Source organism: Poromitra crassiceps (genome assembly GCF_964638095.1).
Source record: "Poromitra crassiceps genome assembly, chromosome: 23".
Classification (NCBI taxonomy): Eukaryota; Metazoa; Chordata; class Actinopteri; order Beryciformes; family Melamphaidae; genus Poromitra; species Poromitra crassiceps.
The window spans coordinates 6033261-6057335 of record NC_139639.1 but is presented as its reverse complement, the minus strand read 5'-3'; the positions used below and the strand labels follow the sequence as shown (position 1 = coordinate 6057335).

Genomic DNA, 24075 nt, shown 5'->3' with positions numbered 1-24075 from the left:
TAAAAAAAAAAAGCTGAAAATGTTCAAGAAGTACTGAGACACTCACTGAAATCATTTTACGTTTATATTGAAAACTCAGACCCAAAAAGGATTGATACACTCACTGAAATCATTTCTCCAAGGCTGCACATTTGCATCTGGGAGACTGTTGCCAACTTTGGTTGACTTGATAATGGACAGAATTTACCATGTTTTTCAAAGCACTGTCATCACGGTGCCACAGTAATCATGGCACCACGGTTTTAATGATAATGGAAATTTGAAAGGGTACGGTTATCGTATGGAATTTTATCACGGTTATCATTAAAACCGCTTATCGTTACATCCCTAGTTTTAACACACGAAATGAAAAAATATGTAAAGATGCAAATGCTATCTTTGCCAGTAAGATTATTTGTATGCAAATAATGTGGATTGCAAGTCTGCATCCATTGTTCAAATGCAGATTGTATACCCACCTTGTTATCCTTTACATAAAGTGCTAACATTTCTTCTCTCCCGTAGCGGTAGTCTGCAAGTTTATACGTTGGCAATACAGGTGAGAGGGGTGGGGAGGCAACAATGCTGCTGCTGCTGCCGCCTCCACCACCTCCGCTGCCTCCACCTCCACCTCCACCTCCAGACAGGGCGCGGAGCCTACAGAGACGACAGGGGAGCATGAGCAGAAGCGACAGAGGAAGGGGCGAGGATAGTAAAGCTGAGGTGGTGGCAGTGCATGTCTCAACGTGTAGAAAAGGTGCATCAGGAAAACCAGTTCAACAACCCCCCCTCAGTGTTAACCAATTTGAGGATGAAAATCATTTCAGCCTGACTAATCATGAATTTATTTATGCCAAGTCAGTTACCATTCTGGTCCAAAGTTAAGTGTCTGGGTTTCGGCCATTCTTCCTTGAAGTTCTACAAAAAATGAAAAGGCAGAGAAAAACATTAGTATGGGTCAGTATGGTATGGTTATAGTATAACTGTACTTCTGTTTGATAAAATACTTTGAAAGTATAAACTCTCAGAACCAATACATGTATGACCGTTACATTGTAGTTTTAACTGGGGGGGTCCTACTTACATCACCATAATAAAGCCATAAAAGAAGTGGAAGGTTGATGTAATAACCTCATAGACTCTTGGTATGCCAACTCATTCCATAGGATAGCCCATCCCTCTCACACAACCAGTGTACAATTTCAATCTGCTAGTGCTATTTTAGGACGTCTCCCAGTCTGGGAGGAGGGTTCTCTCAGACACCTGTAATTGACAACAGGGTCGCCTTTACTTCAGTGTATAAAATAACTACAAAAATTAAGTATCGTGTTGTAGCCACGACGGAAAGTTTGTTTGTGTCTCTTCTTGCAAAGTCTTTTTTCTAAACAGACGTGAAGTATTTACTGTCACGGGCTTCCGTATATGCCACTAATGGCACAAAAAGACGACAGGAACATTCCTAGAGATTTCCACGATACGAACTGACCATGAAGCCAGGAGAAGAGAAGCCACGTGTAGCAAAGCATCTCAACCAACGTTAACTAACTTCCAGGGACTTTTACTCTCGCTAAAATGCTATTATGCTAAAAATGAAACAATAACGGCGACAAAACTATTGCATAAGACCTATTGTTATTATCGTTATACGGACGACCGTGTGCAAAAAACAACAACACTGAACTGTCCCAATCCCCATTCCCCAAACAACCAAACTTTTATCAGTGAAGATAAGTTCCTTTATGATTAGGGGAAACTGCTATAGTCAGCGGAAAATTGACAGGCCTCTAACGTTAACGTCATTGGATAACGATAGTGGTTACCTTTCTGACTAGTCTCAGAATTCGACTAGCCTAAACGACCTAGCTATGTGAAACGTGAGTGTAATAATGTTCAAATAGGCAGCCAGACAGTAGTTCGCAGTTAGACAATAACGCGCAGGCCGAGCTCACCATATTGCTTCACGTTATAAATTATATTGAATCGACTTCGTAACCGATGATGTTATAAAACATTTGCTTACGTTACACTGCTGGACTCAACGTTATCATGATCATCATCGATAGCCAATAACGTTACCTAGGTTAGCAAACACGTCAAGTTAACAAACTTGACTTAACTATACAGAACAGTTGACTCTTGTTAGCCAACTATTGAAGGCTGACGACATATTTCTGCCACTTTGCTTCATGTGGCTTCAGTGACACAAGGGTATTTCGCTAGCCAGCAGAATTTAACTCACGCTAAGCTATGCTAACACGTTAGCTTAAATGCAGTTGCCAACTAGCCAGTGAGGCAACGCGTATCATCCTAACATGTCATCCTATTAGCTAGCTAACGCCAAATGCTACAATATGTGCTCTCCAGTAACTCCCATTTTCCAAAGGAAATAAATACTGTCACGCTGTCGTGCACGTTACTGCCCTGACACGAGTTAATCCCTAACTTCAACACTTGTTGTAGCTAACAAGCGGACTTAACATGCTAACAGGTTAGCTACATGCGGCCTTCGACCAGCCCGAGAGCCACAACACCGCATTTCCTCTCCGCCGAGTCCCGTGCTGCTCTGCTCCAACACGGAGCACAGAGATACTACAGCCCGCTGCTGCAAGGCCAAGTCAACATGGTGCTTTAACATCAGTCATAATCAGCCCCGGCTCCTTCGAATAGGACTATATGGCATGGTGTTGGAGTTCAATGTATAAACGCACTTCACCTGGTTGATCACTAATGTATGAAACTTTAGCTGTCTTACCTCTGCTTGTTCTGACAGCACAGGATTTGTATTCGACTTGCTCTCTCTCTCTTCGTTTTCCACAAGATGGCTGAGTGAGTGCTGGCCTGGTCACATGACAACAGATAAAACCCGTATGGCCAGCCTCCATGCGTATTTGCTGACTGTTAACAGTGTGGGGCGAATAATATTTTTTGAAATGGAATTAACTGCAAGGAATTAACTGCTATCACTGCATTAATGGTCGTGTTATATGTTGTATCATACAATTCTCTCATTCAATGACAGTCATTTCTTTTTATAAGACTTCTAAACGCGTTTAACGTGTGAACAAAGTTTTAAAATCTCATCAGATTATTACCAACACACACACACACACACACACACGCGCACGCACGCACGCACACACACCCACACACACACACACCCACACACACACACACACACACACACACACACACACACACACACACACACACACACACACACACACACACACACACACACACACACACACACACACACACACAAACACAAACACAGGTGACTTATGACATCACTGATGATGTAATAAATCACAATTCAGTCTATGACATCACTGATGATGTCACAATTCACCACTGATTATGTAACAATGACTACTATCGTGTCATCAGTGATGTCGACATCGCAGTTGCCAGGGTGTCATTGGCAGCCATTTTGAGAAACTGTCAAACAATTTGTTTTAATTATGATTTTTATTGTTTCCTTTGAGATATTCTCAAATACCAGACAGGCTGCAGCATTCTGAATGAGCTGAAGCAGTCGGATGTCGGTGGCAGGTAGGCCGGTCAGGAGCAAGTTGCAGTAGTCCAGGCGGGAGATGATAAGTGACTGGACCAGGAGTTGAGTCGCTTCTCTTGTGAGAAAGGGACGGATTTTGCGGATGTTGTAGAGAGAGAACCTACAGGAGCGTGCTGTCGCAGCTATGTTGGCTGAGCAAGACAGCTGGTTGTCAAGGATCACCCCAAGGTTCTTAACTGTTTGGGAGGGAAGTACAGTGGTGTTGTCAATGGAGATGGAGAGATCTGCGAGAGGGCAGTCTTTCCCTGGGAGGAAGAGTAGCTCTGTCTTACCAAGGTTGAGCTTGAGGTGGTGGGCAGACATCCAGTCGCCAATGTCTTTGAGGCATGCAGAGATGCGAGCCTCAATTTGAGTGTCTGAGGGGGGGAAGGAAAGGAAAAGCTGGGTGTCATCAGCATAGCAGTGATAAGAAAAGCCATGAGAAGAGATCACATAGGCAAGAGATCTGATATAGAGAAGGGAAAGTAAGGGGCCCAGGACTGAGCCCTGGGGGACACCGGTGGTAAGAGGGCAGGATCTGGAGAGGGACCCTCTCCATGAGACCTGGTATGAGCGGTTCGAGAGGTAGGAAGCAAACCAGGAGAGTGCAGAACCTGAAATGCCGAGGTCAGACAGAGTGGAAAGAAAGATTTGGTGGTTGACTGTATCGAAGGCAGCAGACAGGTCAAGGAGGACAAGAACAGAGGAGAGGGATGAGGCCTTAGCAGTGTGAAGGGCCTCTGTGACAGCAAAAAACGTCTTTCTTTCTTTCTTTCTTTCTTTCTTTCTTTCTTTCTTTCTTTCTTTCTTTCTTTCTCTTTGCCAGGCAGCTGCCAGCCTAAAATCTGGCTCTGTCTGAAGCTGACTGACTGACTCACAACCCTGAGGACAAATTGTCCATCATCAGAGACACAGACGTCCGGACGGATAGACACACATCACCAATTATAGTAATAGTAAATTGTCTTTGCGCACATGAATAAATTGTAAATTTGTAAAGGTAAAATGCGTGATGGTCGTGCACCGTGGCTCGTTGGTCTAGGGGTATGATTCTCGCTTAGGGTGCGAGAGGTCCCGGGTTCAAATCCCGGACGAGCCCACCTTTTATATTGGGGGGGGGGGTTCCTCGACCGTGCACATTTGCTCTAACTTACTGTGTGGACCCAAGCAATGCCGATGTGGACGTGGCAATGGGTGGGCAGTACCTACATCAGTGGACATTCAACATGATTACAGTGTGTCAAGAGAGATTCACTGTAATTGGAAAAAAAATTCAGAGAGTATCCATCCGCGTCTGTAACACTGGCGTTTGTGCTTGTGTCTAAAGTTTATAGTGTGGATGCCACACAAACTATTTGTCTTCTTTGTGGACAATGTGATCAACATCGATACAGCAGAGAAGTAGTGGGCCGTTTCATTAGACTGGGTTCAGCCGAGTGATCCGGTTTTGCAGCGTCAGTGAGATTATTTTCGTGTAACACTTTGACAAAAAGATTTGACCCCGACGTGATTTGAACACGCAACCTTCTGATCTGGAGTCAGACGCGCTACCGTTGCGCCACGAGGTCTGTGTCTCAGCTGACGTTGTGTAGATATATATTCCTAGTATGTGTCAGGGTAGAGGATCACAGTTGGTATAACGCGCCCTCTGGCGGCCATACTCGAGGTATGGCTCTGGAAAAATGGAATTAGCCATGGAAATTAAATCTGTATTTCTGTATGCAACATTAATAGATCATTGTCATGAAACCATGTGGGACATCAGACAATATAGACTATTGTCAAGACAGTGAGCCGTGGCCGGTTAGCTCAGTTGGTTAGAGCGTGGTGCTAATAACGCCAAGGTCGCGGGTTCGATCCCCGTACTGGCCATCTAACTTTTGCAAGCTGGCCATCTGCAACATCTGCATGCACCTCTCCAGAAGACTCAAGGAAAACTCGGAACAGCGCCCAGTGTGTCCTCTTTTAGTTGTTACCCGCGGAGATCAATTCTGATTCTGATTCTCAAGATGTTGTATGTTGGGGAGGCAATTCTCGGCGCAGATGCAGAATCCGGCATAACCTGCGTTACTCCAGACCGCCAGAGAGCATGGCTGTCGCACATGGGAGAAGCAAACCCTGAAGCCTTTCTATTCAGAAAGCCATGACGCAAAAGAGTCTGGCTACCTGCACTTATACACATAACTGTGCAATACCATACCTGATTGCTTATTATGATTCTTATTTATACACGTAAATAACTGTGCAATACCTGACCGAATTGTTATACATGTAGCTTATTTAAACACGTAAATAACTGTATTAATACTGCCTATATCAATAACTGATAGGCTATAACTATAACCTATAACTGTAGGCTATATATCCATACTGTAGGCCTGCATATATTCCCGTCATACACACACTTTCAATATCCACGCTCTTTCATACATTTATTATTATTATTGCATTGTATATAGTTAATGCTAATGTTTAATTATCCTTTGTTAAAGCAGTACGCGTTTGACAATATAGTTGACAATGTTGACAACGCTGACGAAGGCTATCGCTGAAACGCGTACGTTGTGGTGCAACAGGAATAAAAAACCCTCAAAAGGAGTTTTTGAGTGCTGGCTCCTTCTCTACTGCTTTAAGAACTCTTGTGCCGTGCACCTAAGACTTTAAATTATCCGGTGAGTGTGCGGGCTGATAGCTCCCCAGCTATATCTGCTTTTAATTATCCTTTGTGACACTTGTCTGTTTTAGCCTGAGCCTACTTGTTCTTTTCATTTGTGTGCGAGTCCTTGTATGTGTACATACTTGGTCAATAAAGCTGATTCTGATTCTACTGATATAAGAAAAACTCGGAATAACGCCCTTTGAGAGCATCAGTGGCCAAAAACGGAACTGATCCCTACAACTAAGCACAGCGTTGGTGGTATAGTGGTTAGCATAGCTGCCTTCCAAGCAGTTGACCCGGGTTCGATTCCCGGCCAACGCAGTTGTTTTTCTCTCCTCTGGTTATAAAGCAGCATGCTTTTTATTAATGGTACTACTTTTACTCTTTTTCGACCCAAACAGTGGAAAACTCGACCCAGCACGTGACTTTCTTTCAGATACAGTATAACCCTTTATTAATATAGCCTACCTCCATGTTTTAGAGCCTCTGCAAAATAATGCTATTGCTTAGATTAGAAAACTGATCACATACGTGTGTGTGTGTGTGTGTGTGTGTGTGTGTGTGTGTGTGTGTGTGTGTGTGTGTGTGTGTGTGTGTGTGTGTGTGTGTGTGTGTGTGTGTGTGTGTGTGTGTGTGTGTGTGTGTGTCTGTGATATCTCTTTGTGCTCATCATCAGGTCTAAAGGGCTCTGGTCTACCTTTTAATCAGAAAGTGGCCAGGGGCATTACAAGACACATAGGAAGCTTCTGTAATATGGCCCCATTACATCATTGCCCTGCTGACAATGAAATAAATCATTATTTGGATATTTTATTAAAACACAAATGGCTGTACAGTATCAACTTAGTGACAGAAGAGGATCCTTTGATCTGAACCACTGCAATTCCATGTCACTGACCTTCAGAAAGGCTCAACACAGTGGGCAGAATGAAGTGTAAAAACACCTTACTGGTGCTTATGACTCCCCTAAACTGTCAGCCACTGATTGGTCAGTTATACAGTAGCCTATGTAATAACCTGTATGATACAGTATATGATCTTATGTGGAGTATGCTGTTAATTAACAGAATCATTAGTTTATAGTGGTTATGTTAAAACATTTATTTTAAATGTAACTACAAAATGTCCAGTTCTTTTAATTAGTACTGGTTTTATTTTCTTCACTCATTTTTTTTTACTTACGGTACTTTTTTTTTATATATATTTTATTTTAGACAAAAAATCAGGGAAGCAGTTCAAACAGTATAATTTCATGACAGTGGTACAGAAACATCTGTAGTCTCAATACTCCCCTAATATTCATTTTTTTTTAAACAAGACAATCAAAGCAAAACAACAAAAACAACAATCAACATCCTAAAAAACAAGACAAAAAATAAAAATAAAAGAAGAAAAAATAAAAAAGGTCCTACCTGTCCCCCCAGCCCTAAGATCATTTCTAACTGCTTAGATTCATATTGTACAATCACATTCATACAGCAGAGATAATACAATGTATGCAACTGCTTAGATTCATATTGTACAATCACCTTCATACCGCAGAGATAATATAGTGTATACCACCAAGTCCATGTTGGTTCATAATGGAATCCCTTTTACACCACTTGATGTCATAAATCCCTGATAAACCCAGGCAAAGAAAAAAAAACAAAATCAAAAAAATCGAAGATGCACAAACATGGTTTTCTTTTCAACTGGACTGATATGGAACAGGGTATGTCCCATGTGTTCGCCCCGAAGACCCCAAAATTAACTGTCTCCCTGCATAAGAGCGAGGAGATCGTCTGGCAGGTAATTGGTCAAAGGATTCCATATCTTGTTAAAGATCTTTAGGTCACCCTTGGCCCTAGCACAAAGTCTCTCCATTGGTAAAACCTTAAATATTTGTTGGTACCACTGGGTGACTGTGGGAGGCTTGTCCGTGATCCAGTTGAAAAGAATACACTTTTTAGCCAAGAAAACAAGCTTTTGGAAGAGCAGTAAATTAGAAGCCGTAAGTGGCATGTTCTTATCAGGCAGATTAAGCAGAAACAAACCAGGTATTTTTTCAATTCTGGTTACAAAAATCAAATTTAATTCCTTTGTCACTAATGACCAGAAGTTACAAATGGTGGGGCATTGCCACATACAATGCAGGTACGTACCAATCTCTGTTTTGCACTTATTACAAAAAGGGGATCTATCAGGATCAAATTTGTTAAGAATGTGCGGTGTTCTGTGCTGTCTATGTAAGATTTTATATTGGGTTTCCTTAAATTTATTACAGACAAATGTTTTATGACAAGCAGAAATGCACTCAGCCCAGTCATCTGTTCCATACTTAATCCCCAGATCTCTCTCCCATACTGACTGAACATGCTCAATATTATGTTTGTTCCATGAATCCAACGCTTGATAAAAATAAGAAATGAAACCTTTGGTTTCTGTAAACCCTGTTAGACATGTGTCCAGGGGACTAACCAATGTACCATCAGAGGGTAATGAGATGTCTGTTTGTACAAAGTGGCGAACCTGCAGAAAGGCAAAAAAATGTGTGCCTGGTATACCAAACCTAGTTTTAATCTGTGTAAATGACATTAAAGTGTCTTCTGAAAATAAATCACCAACAACTCTAATCCCTTTCTTATGCCATAGATCGAATATGCTGTTGTCGATACCTGGGGGAAAGGTCTTATTACCAATTATAGGAGTCAGAGCAGATGAAAACTCCTTCCTCCCTGTATAGGTCACCATCTCTCTCCAGACCTTGATTGTGTTGTATATCACTGGGTTATATCTGATGTTGGTTGAAATCTGCTTTTTATCACCGGTTAATAGACTAAGGAGGTTTAAGGAGGTACTTACGGTACTTTAATAGAATTTACACACACACACACACACACACACACACACACACACACACACACACACACACACACACACACACACACACACACACACACACACACACACACACACACACACACACATTAAACAATAAGAATTACATTAACAAGTAAAATCCAGTACCTCTATATTGTATTTTCTTTGCTGTATCCTATTACTATTTTCTATTGGGACTGCAGGATTTTATCTATCTATATCTATATATCTTCAAAATTTAAACAACAGCAACTTCAGAACATACAAGGAAAAAAACACACATACAGAAACAAAACTGAAAACTGATTGTACAGTCTGTCTGTTGTGTCTGAACGCTGTCTGAGTGGCAGACACAGACAGTGGAGGTGCTCTTCAGCAGGTGGTTAGATGCAGCGGTGTTTCTTCAGACTATGAAACCGAGTGAACGTTCTCTTACAGCCATCACACCAGTAGCATGTTCCAGTGTGGATGCGTTGGTGTGTTGTTAGGGTACATAACACACTGAAGCTGCTCCCACATTGGTCACAGCTGTAGGGTTTAGCTCCAGTGTGGATGCGTTGGTGTGTTGTTAGGTGACCTAACTGCCTGAAGCTGCTCCCACATTGGTCACAGCTGTAGGGTTTAGCTCCAGTGTGGATGCGTTGGTGTGTTTTTAGATGACCTAAGTCCCTGAAGCTGCTCTCACATTGGTCACAGCTGTAGGGTTTAGCTCCAGTGTGAATGCGTTGGTGTCTTGTTAGGTCACCTAAGTCCCTGAAGCTGCTCCCACATTGGTCACAGCTGTAGGGTTTCTCTCCAGTGTGGATGCGTTGGTGTCTTCTTAAGTTATGTGACTGACTGAAAGAGTGCCCACACTCCTGACAGGAGTAGGGCTTTTCTCCTGAGTGAACTTTCTGATGACGCTTCAACATATAAAGTTTTGTGAATGTTTTGTCACACTGATCACAACAATGACGTCTGGGTCCACTGGTGCCTGTCTGTTTCCATAGAGAAAGATACAAAGAAAGAATCAGGACAGAGAGACTGTGTGTGTGTGTGTGTGTGTGTGTGTGTGTGTGTGTGTGTGTGTGTGTGTTGCAACATCAGTGATATTTTTTCTCACCTCTCCTGAAGGATTCATCTTGACAGTGTTCCTCTCCTCCTCTGCCAGATGTCTCTCTTCCTGCCAATCAGCTCTGACATGATCAAAGCAGAGACAGTCGGTAAGACAGGGAACGCCCACACAAAGAAACAACAACAACAATAATTTCCAAAGTGACTTCCTAAGCCCGGCATTGCTAAAATAGTATGTGTGCACAGTGCGCACCACAACTAGTTCCCCCCAGGTGTCAACTGTAACACTAACCATCTAGCTACAGCAAGCATAGATACATGGCTCAAACGTCCAGTAGGTGTCACTGCAGATCAGTGTAGGAAATTAAAAACATATATTTTGGGGGCAACTTTTGCACCCAGGAGTCAGACTGTCTAAAAGCTGGGGGCATTTACAGTGGGGTCACAAACCAAAAAAGGTGGGGAACCCCTGACCTAGTGTGAACAACACTAGTGTGTGTTTGTGTGAGTGTGTTGTTGTTGTTCTTCGTCTTCTTCTTCTGGCAACCAGCTTGTAGGTGCTGCTGAGTGTGTGTTAGAGATGGACATGGAAATTAAATGAATTGAATGAAAAGAAAATGATCAAAATCTTGGGGACATTTTTTGCCCCTGGATCATGGTGTTCATGGGCATTCTGAGATGTGTCAGGGACATTTTTGCCCCTGGCTAAATTCCTACACTGCTTCAGATTCAGGTTTAGGGGAGCAAAGGAAGAAAGAGGCCAAGCCCAAACACCAGCTGTTCAGTGAAACATATATTTTGGATGGATTTAGGCTACTTGGACGTCCGTGGATCCACCACAACCACTTGTCTTTTCTTTGCACCACAAAGAACAGGCATGAGTGAGGGGGCACTATTGGCATGGAAAAACAGCTCAGGGGGAGCATAAGACAAAAAAGGGTGGAAACCACTGAGCTATTATTACTATTATTAGAACACATTTTTCAACATAGATGAACGAACAAGTTAAAAAAAAACATTACAAATTAGCTAACGTTGCACATCAAACAAGTCTGTCATTAAGCCTTGTCCCCCCACCCACCTCTTTTTCCATTCATTTGTGAATACAGTTGTTTTCTGGTAAATATTCCAGTGTTTGTCAAGTGTCATACAGAGACACAGTTTATGTTTAGCCTTTCAAATACATCATTAGTTAGCTTAGCTAGTTACCCTGCTAGCCGGGCGCTTCTCGCTCATACTCATAGACTGTAGCTCATACTGAGCATTAGCGCCCGGGGACCCACGTAGCATCTCAGACCAGACCAGCGTGCCGCTCTCGCGTCTAGCTCGTCTAGCTCTGTCTTAAAACGAGTCCTTACCTGAGCCAGAAACTTGAAGTGAAGACGCTGTCCGATGCATAACATCCTCTTCTTCTAAACAGTTCTTCTTCTTCTTCTTTTATGGATTCGATTGGCGGTTGGCAACCAACTTAGAGGAGCATTACCGCCACCTACTGAATTCGAGTAGTTTTGCAATGCATTGATTTACAGTGAACAGAAAGTAAGTTTCCACCCAAAATGCTCCCATTCATAATTATTGTCCATACTAACACTCAGACGCAATTGTCTGAGTTTGCGCAAATGCGTCCCTCAGTATTTTATCTCCATCTTCTCTTCAAGTTTTTATAAAACGTTTCCCTTTCTCTCTTATATTTGGTAACCTTGCAAGCAAGCTGGATTCTCGGTTTGTGAAAACAAACAATACCGCCCCCCTCTTAATGGTACTACTTTTACTCTTTTTTTACCCAAACAGTGGAAAACTCGACCCAGCACAGTATAACCCTTTCTTTATATAGCCTACCTCCATGTTTTAGAGCCTCTGCAAAATAATGCTATTGCTTAGAAAACTGATAACTGGTGTGTGTGTGTGTGTGTGTGTGTGTCTGTGATATCTCTTTGTGCTCATCATCAGGTCTAAAGGGCTCTGGTCTACCTTTTAATCAGAAAGTGGCCAGGGGCATTACAAGACACATAGGAAGCTTCTGTAATATGGCCCCATTACACCATTGCCCTGCTGACAATGAAATAAATCATTATTTGGTTATTTTATTAAAACACAAATGGCTGTACAGTATCAACTTAGTGACAGAAGAGGATCCTTTGATCTGAACCACTGCAATTCCATATCACTGACCTTCAGAAAGGCTCAACACAGTGGGCAGAATGAAGTGTAAAAACACCTTACTGGTGCTTATGACTCCACCAAACTGTCAGCCACTGATTGGTCAGTTGTACAGTAGCCTATGTAATTACCTGTATGATACAGTATATGATCTTATGTGGAGTATGCTGTCAATTAACACAATCATGAGTCTATAGTGGTTATGTTAGAACATTTATTTGAAATGTAACCACAAAATGTTCAGTTTTTTTAATTAGTACTGGTTTTATTTTCTTCACTCAGTTTTTTTTTTACTTTAATCGAATTTACAAAGAAAAGTTTTTTTTAACAATAACAATAACATTAACAACTACAATCCAGTACCTCTATATTGTATTTTCTTTGCTGTATCCTATTACTATTTTCTATTGCGACTACAGGATTTTATCTATATCTATATATCTTCAAAATTTAAACAACAGCAACTTCAGAACAAACAAGGAAAAAAACAGACACATACAGAAAATCTGAAAACTGATTGTCTGTTGTGTGTCTGAACGCTGTCTGAGTGGCAGACAGTGGAGGTGCTCTTCAGCAGGTGGTTAGATGCAGCGGTGTTTCTTCAGACTATCAGACCGAGTGAATGTTCTCTTACAGCCATCACACCAGTAGCCTGTTCCAGTGTGGATGCGTTGGTGTCTTGTTAGGGTACCTAACTGACTGAAGCTGCTCCCACATTGGTCACAGCTGTAGGGTTTAGCTCCAGTGTGGATGCGTTGGTGTCTTGTTAGGTGACTTAACCGACTGAAGCTGCTCCCACATTGGTCACAGCTGTAGGGTTTAGCTCCAGTGTGGATGCGTTGGTGTCTTGTTAGGTGAACTACCTGCCTGAAGCTGCTCCCACATTGGTCACAGCTGTAGGGTTTAGCTCCAATGTGGATGCGTTGGTGTCTTGCTAGGGTACCTAACTCACTGAAGCTGCTCCCACATTGGTCACAGCTGTAGGGTTTAGCTCCAGTGTGTATGCGTTGGTGTGTTTTTAGATGTTCTGACCGACTGAAGCTGCTCCCACATTGGTCACAGCTGTAGGGCTTTTCTCCTGAGTGAACTTTCTGATGACGCTTCAACAGATGAAGTTTTGTGAATGTTTTGTCACAATGATCACAACGATGACATCTGGGTCCACTGGTGCCTGTCTGTTTCCATAGAGAAAGATACAAAGAAAGAATCAGGACAGAGCGACTGTGTGTGTGTGTGTGTGTGTGTGTGTGTGTGTGTGTGTGTGTGTGTGTGTGTGTGTGTGTGTGTGTGTGTGTGTGTGTGTAGGTGTGTGTGTGTGTGTGTGTGTGTGTGTGTGTGTGTGTGTGTGTGTTGCAACATCAGTGATATTTTTTTACTCACCTCTCCTGAAGGATTCATCTTGACAGTGTTCTTCTCCTCCTCTGCCAGATGTCTCTCTTCCTGCCAATCAGCTCTGACATGATCAAAACAGAGATAGAGAGCTGCAAACCCGAGGGTCCCCTCGCGGGGCCCTCGGGCCTGCCAATACGGGCCGAGGCCGGGCTTGTTTTTTATTTTATTTCTATTAATAAGTCCGGGCCGGGCCGGGGTCGGGCCCGTTTCAATAAATAAATAAAATATCGTTGTATTACTCGCTTGATTTGACACAGCAGAGCAGTCAGACAAAGAGGAGGAGTGCACAGACACTCCCCCAGCCACAGCCACACAGTCACACACAGACCCTCACGTGACGTTAGTCTGCCAGGACTCATGTCATGACATGTAGCTTTCCGCTCAGTCAGCAACAGACAGCGTGCTGTCAGTATGTAAAAAACAACGAAATAAGCGTGTGTGCCGCGTGTCCGTCGGTGTACAGCAGCAGACTGCTCCCGAACAGAGAGAGAGAGAGAGAGAGAGAGAGAGAGAGAGACAAGCCGTACAGGAGCGGACAGAGAGAGAGAGAGGCTGCAGGAGCACACGCAGCAGCTGAGGAACAGAGAGAGAGGGAGAGATGTGTCATTATATCGTAATATTGGCTTCGGGCCTCGCAACGGGCGCGGGCCAATTCATTTCATAACTCATCTGGGCCGGATCGGGCACGGGTCTGCATGTCACGGGCCGGGGAGGGCTCGGGCCGAGATTTCAGGCCCGCGCAGCTCTCTAAACAGAGACAGTCGGTAAGACAGGGAACACACACAAGAAACAACAACAACAACAACAATAATTTCCAAAGTGATTTCCTAAGCCCGGCATTGCTAAAATTGTATGTGTGCGCAGTGCGCACCACAACTAGTTCCCCCCAGGTGTCAACTGTAACACTACTGTAACCAGCTACAGCAAGCATGGATAAATGGCACAAACGTCCAGTAGGTGTCACTGCAGGTCAGTGCAGGAAATTAAAAACATATATTTTGGGGGCACCCAGGAGTCAGACTGTCTAAAAGCTGGGGGCATTTACAGTGGGGTCACAAACCAAAAAAGGTGGGGAACCCCTGGCCTAGTGTGAACAACAGCACTGTTTGTGTGAGTGTGTTGTTGTTGTTGTTCTTCGTCTTCTTCTTCTGGCAACCAGCTTGTAGGTGCTGCTGAGTGTGTGTTAGAGATGGACATGGAAATTAAATGAATTGAATGAAAAGAAAATGATCAAAATCTTGGGGACATTTTTTGCCCCTGGCTAAATTCCTACACTGCTTCAGATTCAGGTTTAGGGGAGCAAAGGAAGAAAGAGGCCAAGCCCAAACACCGGCTGTTCAGTGAAACATATATTTTGGATGGATTTAGGCTACTTGGACGTCCGTGGATCCACCACAACCACTTGTCTTTTCTTTGCACCACAAAGAACAGGCACGAGTGAGGGGGCACTATTGGCATGGAAAAACAGCTCAGGGGGTGCATAAGACAAAAAAGGGTGGAAACCACTGAGCTATTATTACTATTATTAGAACACATTTTTCAACATAGATGAACGAACAAGTAAAAAAAAACATTACAAATTAGCTAACATTGCACATCAAACAAGTCTGTCATTAAGCCTTGTCCCCCCACCCACCTCTTTTTCCATTCATTTGTGAATACAGTTGTTTTCTGGTAAATATTCCAGTGTTTGTCAAGTCATACAGACACAGTTTATGTTGAGCCTTTCAAATACAGCATTAGTTAGCTTAGCTAGTTACCCTGCTAGCCGGGCGCTTCTCGCTCATACTCATAGACTGTAGCTCATACTGAGCATTAGCGCCCGGGGACCCAGGTAGCATCTCAGACCAGACCAGCGTGCCGCTCTCGCGTCTAGCTCGTCTAGCTCGGTCTTAAAACGAGTCCTTACCTGAGCCAGAAACTTGAAGTGAAGACGCTGTCCGATGCATAACATCCTCTTCTTCTAAACAGTTCTTCTTCTTATTTTATGGATTTGATTGGCGGTTGGCAACCAACTTAGAGGAGCATTACCGCCACCTACTGAATTGGAGTAGTTTTGCAATGCATTTATTTACAGTGAACAGAAAATAACAGTTTCCACCCAAAATGCTCCCATTCATAATTATTGTCCATACTAACACTCAGACGCAATTGTCTGAGTTTGCGCAAATGCGTCCCTCAGTATTTTATCTCTATCTTCTCTTCAAGTTTTTATAAAACGTTTCCCTTTCTCTCTTATATTTGGTAACCTTGCAAGCAAGCTGGATTCTCGGTTTGTGAAAACAAACAATACCGCCCCCCTCTTAATCGTACTACTTTTACTCTTTTTTTACCCAAACAGTGGAAAACTCGACCCAGCACAGTATAACCCTTTCTTTATATAGCCTACCTCCATGTTTTAGAGCCTCTGCAAAATAATGCTATTGCTTAGATTAGAAAACTGGTGTGTGTGTGTGTGTGTCTGTGATATCTCTTGACACGGTGGCTCAGTGGTTAGTGCTGTTGCCTCACAGCAAGAAGGTCCCGAGTTCGAAACCCCGGTCTGTCCCAGGTCCTTTCTGTGTGGAGTTTGCATGTTCTCCCCGTGTTCGTGTGGGTTTTCTCCGGGTGCTCCGGTTTCCTCCCACCACCTAAAGACATGTATGGTAGGGTTAAGACTCCTGTCAGTGCCCCTGACCAAGGCACTGGCAAAAGGGCTGGAATTGGTCCCCGGGCGCTGCACTGTGGCTGCCCACTGCTCCTAGTTCTAGGAAGTTTCCTAGTAGAGGATGGGTCAAATGCAGAGGATGAATTTCCCCATGGGGATAAATAAAGGATAACTTAACTTAACTTAACTCTTTGTGCTCATCAGGTCTAAAGGGCTCTGGTCTACCTTTTAATCAGAAAGTGGCCAGGGGCATTACAAGACACATAGGAAGCTTCTGTAATATGGCCCCATTACACCATTGCCCTGCTGACAATGAAATAAATCATTATTTGGATATTTTATTAAAACACAAATGGCTGTACAGTATCAACTTAGTGACAGAAGAGGATCCTTTGATCTGAACCACTGCAATTCCATGTCACTGACCTTCAGAAAGGCTCAACACAGTGGGCAGAATGAAGTGTAAAAACACCTTACTGGTGCTTATGACTCCCCTAAACTGTCAGCCACTGATTGGTCAGTTATACAGTAGCCTATGTAATAACCTGTATGATACAGTATATGATCTTATGTGGAGTATGCTGTTAATTAACACAATCATGAGCCTATAGTGGTTATGTTAGAACATTTATTTGAAATGTAACCACAAAATGTTCAGTTTTTTTAATTAGTACTGGTTTTATTTTCTTCACTCACTGTTTTTTTTACTTTAATCGAATTTACAAAGAAAAGTTTTTTTTAACAATAACAATAACATTAACAACTACAATCCAGTACCTCTATTGTATTTTCTTTGCTGTATCCTATTACTATTTTCTATTGCGACTGCAGGATTTTATCTATATCTATATATCTTCAAAATTTAAACAACAGCAACTTCAGAACAAACAAGGAAAAAAACAGACACATACAGAAACAAATCTGAAAACTGATTGTACAGTCCGTCTGTTGTGTGTCTGAACGCTGTCTGAGTGGCAGACAGTGGAGGTGCTCTTCAGCAGGTGGTTAGATGCAGCGGTGTTTCTTCAGACTATCAGACTTAGTGAATGTTCTCTTACAGCCATCACACCAGTAGCCTGTTCCAGTGTGGATGCGTTGGTGTGTTGTTAGGTTACCTAACTGACTGAAGCTGCTCCCACATTGGTCACAGATGTAGGGTTTAGCTCCAGTGTGTATGCGTTGGTGTCTTGTTAGGGTACCTAACTGACTGAAGCTGCTCCCACATTGGTCACAGCTGTAGGGTTTAGCTCCAGTGTGGATGTGTTGGTGTCTTTTTAGGCTACCTAACATACTGAAGCTGCTCCCACATTGGTCACAGCTGTAGGGTTTAGCTCCAGTGTGGATGTGTTGGTGTCTTTTTAGGGTACCTAACTCACTGAAGCTGCTCCCACATTGGTCACAGCTGTAGGGTTTAGCTCCAGTGTGGATGCGTTGGTGTCTTTTTAGGTGTCCTGACTGACTGAAAGAGTGCCCACACTCCTGACAGGAGTAGGGCTTCTCTCCTGAGTGAACTTTCTGATGACTCTTCAACAGATTTAGTTTTGTGAATGTTTTGTCACACTGATCACAACGATGACGTCTGGGTCCACTGGTGCCTGTCTGTTTCCATAGAGAAAGATACAAAGAAAGAATCAGGACAGACAGACTGTGTGTGTGTGTGTGTGTGTGTGTGTGTGTGCGTGTGCGTGTGCGTGTGCGTGTGCGTGTGCGTGTGCGTGTGTTACAACATCAGTGATATTTTTTTTCTCACCTCTCCTGAAGGATTCATCTTGACAGTGTTCCTCTCCTCCTCTGCCAGATGTCTCTCTTCCTGCCAATCAGCTCTGACATGATCAAAACAGAGACAGTCGGTAAGACAGGGAACACACACAAGAAACAAGAAACAACAACAACAACAACAACAATCATTTCCAAAGTGACTTCCTAAGCCCGGCATTGCTAAAATAGTATGTGTGCGCAGTGCGCACCACAACTAGTTCCCCCCAGGTGTCAACTGTAACACTACTGTAACCATCTAGCTACAGCAAGCATGGATAAATTGCTCAAACGTCCAGTTGGTGTCACTGCAGATCAGTGTAGGAAATTAAAAACATATATTTTGGGGGCAACTTTTGCACCCAGGAGTCAGACTGTCTAAAAGCTGGGGGCATGTACAGTGGGGTCACAAACCAAAAAAGGTGGGGAACCCCTGACCTAGTGTGAACAACAGCACTGTTTGTGTGAGTGTGTTGTTGTTGTTCTTCGTCTTCTTCTTCTGCAACCAGCTTGTAGGTGCTGCTGAGTGTGTGTTAGAGATGGACATGGAAATTAAATGAATTGAATGAAAAGAAAATGATCAAAATCTTGGGGACATTTTTTGCTCCTGGATCATGGTGTTCATGGGCATTCTGAGATGTCTCAGGGACATTTTTTCCCCTGGCTAAATTCCTACACTGCTTCAGATTCAGGTTTAGGGGAGCAAAGGAAGAAAGAGGCCAAGCCCAAACACCAGCTGTTCAGTGAAACATATATTTTGGATGGATTTAGGCTACTTGGACGTCCGTGGATCCACCACAACCACTTGTCTTTTCTTTGCACCACAAAGAACAGGCACGAGTGAGGGGGCACTATTGGCATGGCAAAACAGCTCAGGGGGTACATAAGAGAAAAAAGGGTGGAAACCACTGAGCTATTATTACTATTATTAGAACACATTTTTCAACATAGACGAACAAACAAGTTAAAAAAAAAACATCACAAATTAGCTAACGTTGCACATCAAACAAGTCTGTCATTAAGCCTTGTCCCCCCACCCACCTCTTTTTCCATTCATTTGTGAATACAGTTGTTTTCTGGTAAATATTCCAGTGTTTGTCAAGTCATACAGACACAGTTTATGTTGAGCCTTTCAAATACAGCATTAGTTAGCTTAGCTAGTTACCCTGCTAGCCGGGCGCTTCTCGCTCATACTCAGCTCATACTGAGCATTAGCGCCCGGGGACCCACGTAGCATCTCAGACCAGACCAGCGTGCCGCTCTCGCGTCTAGCTCGTCTAGCTCGGTCTTAAAACGAGTCCTTACCTGAGCCAGAAACTTGAAGTGAAGACGCTGTCCGATGCATAACATCCTCTTCTTCTAAACAGTTCTTCTTCTTCTTTTATGGATTCGATTGGCGGTTGGCAACCAACTTAGAGGAGCATTACCGCCACCTACTGAATTCTAGAAGTTTTGCAATGCATTTATTTACAGTGAACAGAAAATAACAGTTTCCACCCAAAATGCTCCCATTCATAATTATTGTCCATACTAACACTCAGACGCAATTGTCTGAGTTTGCGCAAATGCGTCACTCAGTATTTTATCTCTATCTGTTCCCGATACGTCCACCACATCCAGGAACCTCTTTGCAGCATCCACCACCGTTTCAGTCCTCTCAGTCTTCCCAGTTATACTAGCAGCACAGTTCAACACCATAGCAATAAAGGCCAGGAATCACTTCTTATCCATGCAGATAACATTACTCTGATTCGATCTGTCCTCTTCCTTTCTCCATTCCTTTTGTACACCCACCCTGTCCATCCTCTCACGTTTCCTCTCCACACTTTTGACAGCCTCAGCATATGACAACCCTTTCTTTTCTCTGACCTTATTCACTTTTCCTTCTCGGATTCTTTTTGGGCGCTGTGCTGATCCTGTATAGTGCTTTCCCTCACAATGGAGGCATTTCACCTGCTCTTCACACTCATTCATATCACAATCCTCCTCACACCGACCACACCTTTTATCTCCTCTACACACCGCAGCTACATGACCATACTCTTGACAACTGAAACATCTGAGCGGCGCCCTTTCATAGGGCCTCACTCTGTAGCTCACACTGTCCAGGAACACTCTTTCCGGAAGCCCTTCTGTAAAAGTCAGACAAACAGATAAACTATCCTCTTTCTTACCTTCTACAAATCTAGACATTCTTCTGGCCTCATACACACACTCTACCTGTTCCTCAAATGTCTCCATCTCCACATCAAGCGGCACACCACTTCCCAGCGAGCACAAAACGTTTTTTCAACGTTGATTTTTAGTTTAAATCTGGGTGATATTGGGTTTGAACGTCTAAGACCTAATTTCACCCTCTTTTCAACCGGCTAAAATGCGGTTACAACGTCAACGTGTAAAAAAACACAATTTGGTTCATCATATTGTTAAAACATTTGTTGTAGTTTGGAATAGAGACAATATTGATAGTGTGTGAATTGGCATTTGTCCATTTTATTGTGTAACTGAGAGTTGAAATCTCGTCTACACGAAAACTACATTTCAACGCATTTTATGTCACATGGAATATCATAAATATGGGACTATATAGGCTATGTGGTGCCAGCAAAAAGCTTCCAGGACACAACTATGGTTAATAGTTTAGCGCAATACTGAAAAATAATGAATTCAGTTCCTGCAGCAACGCGCATGCGCAAGTACTTAGTCGCTAGCTGTGACTGACTAGACCAAAGCAAGTCTGCACCGGTCTGCACCAAGTGCGGAACGAGGTGCTCTGGGCACGCTATGTTATTGTAACTATATATCTATGATTGTAACATACTGTATACGAGGCTCTGTGTACCCCCTGAGTCTCTCGTGTTAAAGTTAACTCTCGACCTCTGAAGCCATACAGCCTACAGACTACAGATGCACACACACACAACATAATTTTAGTCTGTTACATAATATGATAGTCTCGTACGCATCACATAAAATAACTTGTCCTCCCAATCATTGACAATTGTGTGTAGTCTAAGTTGTGTGCGAGATAGAGTATATATATGCCCGGCTCTCTGTGTAGTATAAGAAAATCTATAGCTCACGACGTAGAGCGCAGTGGCTTGCACGTGGGAGATCGGGGTTCGAATCCTGTGTGCGCTCCCGATTTTTTAATTTAAGATGCTGGTGAAATATGGTCTAAATCTGAACGTTCAATAAACGTCTGCAAATAGTGGGTGAAAAAACTTTCACTTTCAAACCTTCCTTGCACGTTTTTTCAACGTTGACCCTAAACGTTTTTTAAACGTCTTTTCAACCGAAAAATGCTCGCTGGGTTACTACTCCTTTCTTCATCGGCTCTTTCCTTAGTATGAAGCACTCCACCCTACACTGATTATACTTACCTATCTCAATTACTTTCATTCCCTGATCCTGTGACACACAATCTATTACTACCAACCCACTTCTAGTTACCCTTATCGATTTAACCACACCAACTTTCCTTTTCATAAATTTACCCAACTCGTGCAGATTACTGAAAATCCCATCTACCTTTGATATTGCTCTCATTCCTACAAGATACGGACCCTCACTCCCTTTCCTCACTTCCTGATATCCACCGTCACTTGAGTTACTACTTGACACACGATTGCGTTTATTTTCAAGACCCCTCGTATCTCCATCACTTTCCAGTTCACTCTCACTCCCACACTCCAACGCCATTGCCTCCGCCATCACCCAGAGCCAGCTACTAAATAACAGTTGCCGCTTCAATCCATTTTTATGTCTTTGATATCAAAAAGTCGTTGATGCAATACCATTCAGGAAGTGTGGGGGGCAGTAGCGTCGCTGTCCGTACTGCCCGCCACACTTCCTGAATGGTATTGCATCAAGGACTTTTTGATATCAAAGACATAAAAGCGGATTTTATGCAACAAGTTGGAAGCGGCAACAGGTGTTATTTAGAAGAAGAGTTTAGAAGAAGTGTTAGACATCGGTTAGCGTCTTCTCTTCAAGTTTTTATAAAAGGTTTCCCTTTCTGTCTTATATTTGGTAACCTTGCAAGTAAGCTGGAAGTAGCCGACAATTTATAGCTCCCCTTTCACACATCTCTACCCTTTCACACATCTCTCTCTACCCTTTCACACATTTCTACCCTTTCACACATCTGGAGAACCGTTCCTCCAATCGACTTCAAACTTGGGGGGTGTGCTGCTAGGGACGCACCCGACAGAGTGCAGTGGTGAATTTCGTTCTCAGTTTGATCATACATGTCTTCTTCTTCTTCTTCTGTGGTGTTTTAGGGCAGTTGGCATCCTTTATGTTGCATTACCACCTCCTTCTGGATTTATCCATCGACTGTTTCTTTACATTCTGTCCGTCCTCGACTCCTTAACTCCCCCTTCCTCTAATGATGTCATAATGTGGGGGGCATATCAATTATGATGTCAGCAGTGATGATGTCACTCGAGGAATTGTGATGTCATCAGTGATGATGTCAGCAGTGTTGATGTCACTTGAGGAATTGTGATGTCATCAGTGATGATGTCATCAGTGGTGTCATCAGTGATGTTGTCCACTGATGACATCATCAGTGAGTGATGTCATCAGTGATGATGCCATCAGTGATGTCACTCGAGCAATTGTGATGTCATCGGTGATTATGTCATCAGTGAGTGATGTCATCAGTGCTGGCCAGATGATGTCATCGGCCCCTAGTGGCCACAAAGCCACACCGTTATGTTGCTGCATTCCAGACAACTCGGACGCTGGGATTTTCTGACCTACTACTACTATACTACTAAAAAGTACACTGGAACGTCACTCAAAGTTGGAGTTCCGACTTGTAAACTCGGCGACCAAAATCTACCCCGACTTCACGGAAAATCAGTTGTCTGACGTCACCCAAAAGACAACAGTGTTTGTGCAGCTGAATGCTTTGAGGGTCGGAAGTGGGACTTTTCAACTGGCAAATTCTCACCTCCGAGTTTGTCTGGAATGCAGCATTAGATTCTGCAGCTTGTTTCACAATTTCCAAGCTTTTGAAAATGACAAGTGTAGCAAGAGAGAGAGCAGAAGGCTACAAGACAGGAGCAGTAGAGAATGAGAGAGAGAGCAGAAGGATTGAGCCACATGGGGTTCCTCCCCTCTTCACCTGCACATTCACACACAGGACGGACCTGATCTATAAACTGAGCTCAGCATGAATGATTGAAACAGCCTGGTTTCTCAGTGTGACTCAGCACCGGGGGTTTCTCCTTCAACCTTCTCACACCAGCCTGTTGGCACCTCTTGCTCCTGTTATCATTATTGGTTTCTGCATTTGTGACCCTACTTCACCGGTGTTAATCCCTCTTCGCCTCTTCTCCCTCTGTTGCCATGGATATGCTATTCCTATGGCAACTGCAGGTCCCCACAGTCTCTCTGCACCTTTCATTACACATTCCCTTCAAGCAGACACATTGCACAAGTAGCACATACTCTCTCTGTCTCTCTGTCTCCCTCTCTCTCTCTCTCTCTCCCCCTCATTCTCTGTCTCTCTCTCCCTCCCTCCCTGTCTCTCTCTCTCCCTCTCTGTCTCCCTCCCTCCCTCCATCTGTCTCTCTCTCTCCCTCCCTCTCTGTCTCTAACTCTCTCTCCCTCCCTCTGTCTCTCTCTCCCTCCCTCCCTCCCTCTGTCTCTCTCTCCCTCTCTCTCTCCCTCTAACTCTCTCTCCCTCCCTCTAACTCTCTCTCCCTCCCTCCCTCCCTCCATCCCTCCCTCTGTCTAACTCTCTCTCCCTCCCTCTGTCTCTAACTCTCTCTCCCTCCCTCCCTCTGTCTCTAACTCTCTCTCCCTCCCTCCCTCCCTCTATCTCTAACTCTCTCTCCCTCCCTCCCTCTGTCTCTAACTCTCTCTCTGTTGGAGAAAAATATAAGTTCCATGCCATTTCCTAATCAATATTTCCTAATCAATAAGCTATAAGCTATAATTGCATACACATAATTAATGCTATAAGTTAACGATGACATGACATACACATTATGACATGACTGC

At 43.4% G+C, this 24075-nt stretch overlaps 1 protein-coding gene and 1 long non-coding RNA gene across 8 annotated transcripts in view; both read right to left on the bottom strand.

Moving 5' to 3' along the window:
- gigyf2 (GRB10 interacting GYF protein 2) overlaps positions 1-2785 on the bottom strand; it is a 28886-nt gene extending 26101 nt beyond the window's left edge. For all 7 annotated transcript variants that reach the window (XM_083659623.1, XM_083659624.1, XM_083659627.1 and 4 more), the window contains exons 1-3: positions 2732-2785; positions 846-897; positions 459-636 (exon numbers count right to left, since the gene is read on the bottom strand). In XM_083659623.1, coding sequence (XP_083515749.1) covers positions 459-636; positions 846-883 — 216 coding nt within the window. In that variant the 5' untranslated portion in view covers positions 884-897; positions 2732-2785. The remainder of the gene's footprint in view (positions 1-458; positions 637-845; positions 898-2731) is intronic.
- A 14202-nt stretch (positions 2786-16987) lies between these two features.
- Positions 16988-19427, bottom strand: LOC310797278. The gene is made up of 3 exons (XR_014553723.1): positions 19366-19427; positions 18056-18128; positions 16988-17904 (listed from the first exon to the last, which is right to left on the bottom strand). It is a non-coding gene; the product is annotated as an uncharacterized lncRNA (long non-coding RNA).
- Between the last annotated feature and the right edge of the window lie 4648 nt (positions 19428-24075).